The sequence below is a fragment of the Etheostoma cragini genome, chromosome 12 (genome assembly GCF_013103735.1).
Source record: "Etheostoma cragini isolate CJK2018 chromosome 12, CSU_Ecrag_1.0, whole genome shotgun sequence".
Classification (NCBI taxonomy): domain Eukaryota; kingdom Metazoa; phylum Chordata; class Actinopteri; order Perciformes; family Percidae; genus Etheostoma; species Etheostoma cragini.
The window spans coordinates 18,370,393-18,373,139 of NC_048418.1; the positions used below are offsets into that span (position 1 = coordinate 18,370,393).

Consider the following 2,747-nt stretch of genomic DNA (forward strand, 5'->3'; position numbering starts at 1 on the left):
AAGAAATAAATCAAGTCACCAGGTGGAAAACTCCAGAGTCCATTCCTCTTTCTTCCACTATGGGGCTAAACCTTACAACTTTGAACACCTGATTCCCTCAAGAGAACAAATAGTATCTATCTATCTATCTATCTAGATGTGTCAGTCACACATTGTAATATATTTCACTTGCCTGTAAAACACAACGCTTCATCTTCATTTTTTTCCATTACCTCCACTCTCAGATTATGAATTCAATTAAAAATTAATCTATTTTACTCTCACAACATTCCCTTTTGTCACTTGTGGCTTTATAATGAAAAATGGGAATGATAAAAGGCGTACAGTAAACGCCTGCGGGGATCTAATGCACCATTGGCAATTTTGTCATTTCATGCATTACATTGGCATTAGATGTCAGTGATATCATGAGAGGCTGAAGATTTAAATAATATATATCCAAGCCCCCCTTTTTTCCTTAACAGTGCATCACTGCTAACCACATTTTTTATCAATGGCATATTACTGTTGGTTGTGTCTGTTTTCAGAGACCATTTACCCTGGCCTGAACACAAAAAACACACAACAATAATGTGTTCTCATTATCACACAAGGGGTGAAAAAACAGATGAACTATTACTGACTCTTTTCACTTCAAGGACTCCATATATCAGAGGTCAACCCACCTTAATGTTTCTGTTGTCTAGTCCCTTGGTGCACTCATCAAACTCAACCCCCACAGTGAAGGAGAGCTCATAATTCCTGAAGGTGCTCAGTGTTTTGAAGATAAACTTCTCTCCGTCTTGGGCTACCACTTTGGTCTGAGACAGGGAGATGGCAATTTTCCTTGTAGCAAAGTCAATGTCTAGGGCCAGAATAGAGAGACTTGTTTATACAATATTTTCGGAGAAGGCAGAATATAGTTGATCAATTATAATTTTTACAGGCATAGACTACTTACTTACTTCTATGTTTAATCTATGTTTTGCTCCTTTCTAGGCAGTTAGGTCTTGATTTTTTGTCCGTGATAAAGAAATCAAGACCTTATTTGCAGGAATAAAATATATCTCATGTCCATTAGAAATTATATTAATTGACAAGAATCCAAATAATTTAAGTATTTAGCATCATAGTTGTTGTATACTCTGTAGCAGTAAAATAATAATCTGCAGTGAAATAACGTTACCACCATATCACACCAATAACACTTTGGGCTTTAGATCAGAATAAACCATGGCACAAAGGAACTTTGTCTTTAAAGAAAGTTGGATGATTATGTTATTTATGCAGTTGTCCAACCTGTAACATTACATTGAAATACCACTTACAAACAGATAACATCTCAAGAAAAATTAAACCCACCAAAATGAAAAATGTCTTACTCAACGCTTTCAAATACTCCTCAAATTTGTCATTGGTTTCCAGAATCCATGTCCCACTGAAGTCTGCAGGCATGATGGCAGCTGGTGACGCTGTTGTGTGTGTAGACTTTAGACAGGGTATGGAGGGGGAAGGTGCAGGGTGTCCATATGCTTTTATGTGCGAGGCACCAGGGGCATGAGGGCAAAGAACTATTGATAAGTGAGTTTATGGCTTAAAGGGGATTGGCAGGGTCATTTTTTCTAGAGGGGGAGGGGAAGAATCACCCTTTTCTTTCAGTCTTTACACAGCCTTTAGGGGAGGTTGCAAAAGGATGAGGGTTCACCCATACACACACACACACACACACACACACATACAATGTACAGACAGGAGAGGCTGTTTTGTATCATCTGCCAATAGTGTGTCCGTTAGACACATGCAGATGAGAATAGAACGGACATTCCTGTTCCAATTAAGAGAAAGGTCAGAGCGGCGGCCGTTTTTTATTTACTGTGACCATTATAGCGGGCTAACTCATCCTAGTTCTATGGTCAATACACAGTTCTAAGCACCATTTTATTTCAAAGTAGCCAAATGACTACGGCAAACAGTTCAAAGTCCGTTCTATTCTCAGTTTTTTTTATGGTATGTCCTCTTTATTTGCTCTTTTTCTGAAGCTAGTTAAATGCTAACACCAATGCGAATACCTAAACTTTGACCATGAAGGTTAATAAAGTTCAACTGGCTTTGACGTTCCAAAAAATCTGCATTTGTGGACATTGGGAATTTTTTTCTAAGAAACTTTTACATGAGCACAAGATACTTTGTGGTGCTCATAAGATTTGTGTGCGCATTTCTCATGCGCACACAGGATGGCTGCTGAGAAAGAGGTATTTATCTTCCTCTAAATGCTACAAAATGTACCTGATAGTGTCAACAACAAAGTTAAAGATGATAAGGTTACTATTAACTGATTTCATGCTGTGAACATTAACATAAGATATAAGATTAATTAAGCATCATTTTGCTAGGCTAAGATTGTTTTTTTCATGAGAACAAGACACTTTTGCAAGATTCTTGTGTGAACCAGAAAGTAACGTCAGGCTCAGAAACTCGCCACCATACTCAATAAGCTGCCGACCTTCATCAACCGGTGCCTCAGACGCCTCCTGGGACTACACTGGCCCAACACTATCTCTAATACCAACCTGTGGAACTCACCAAACAAGACCCAATAGAAATGCAAATCCGGAGGAGGAAAGAACTCAATCAATTAACAGGAGCTGACGTGGAACCCCCAGGGCAGGAGGAAGAGAGGCAGACCGAGAACCACCTGGAAAAAAACCACAGAACAGGAGATAAAGAAAGAAGGGCTGACGTGGCAACATCTGGAGCGAAGGGCCCAA

The 2,747-nt window shown here is 39.2% G+C and overlaps 1 protein-coding gene across 1 annotated transcript in view; it reads right to left on the reverse strand.

Annotated features, from left to right (window-relative positions):
• Positions 1-1,601, reverse strand: part of LOC117953684 (retinol-binding protein 2-like) — a 2,533-nt gene extending 932 nt beyond the window's left edge. The window contains exons 1-2 of the mRNA XM_034886947.1: positions 1,362-1,601; positions 666-844 (exon numbers count right to left, since the gene is read on the reverse strand). Of these exons, the coding sequence (XP_034742838.1) occupies positions 666-844; positions 1,362-1,434 (252 nt within the window). The 5' untranslated portion in view covers positions 1,435-1,601. The remainder of the gene's footprint in view (positions 1-665; positions 845-1,361) is intronic.
• Between the last annotated feature and the right edge of the window lie 1,146 nt (positions 1,602-2,747).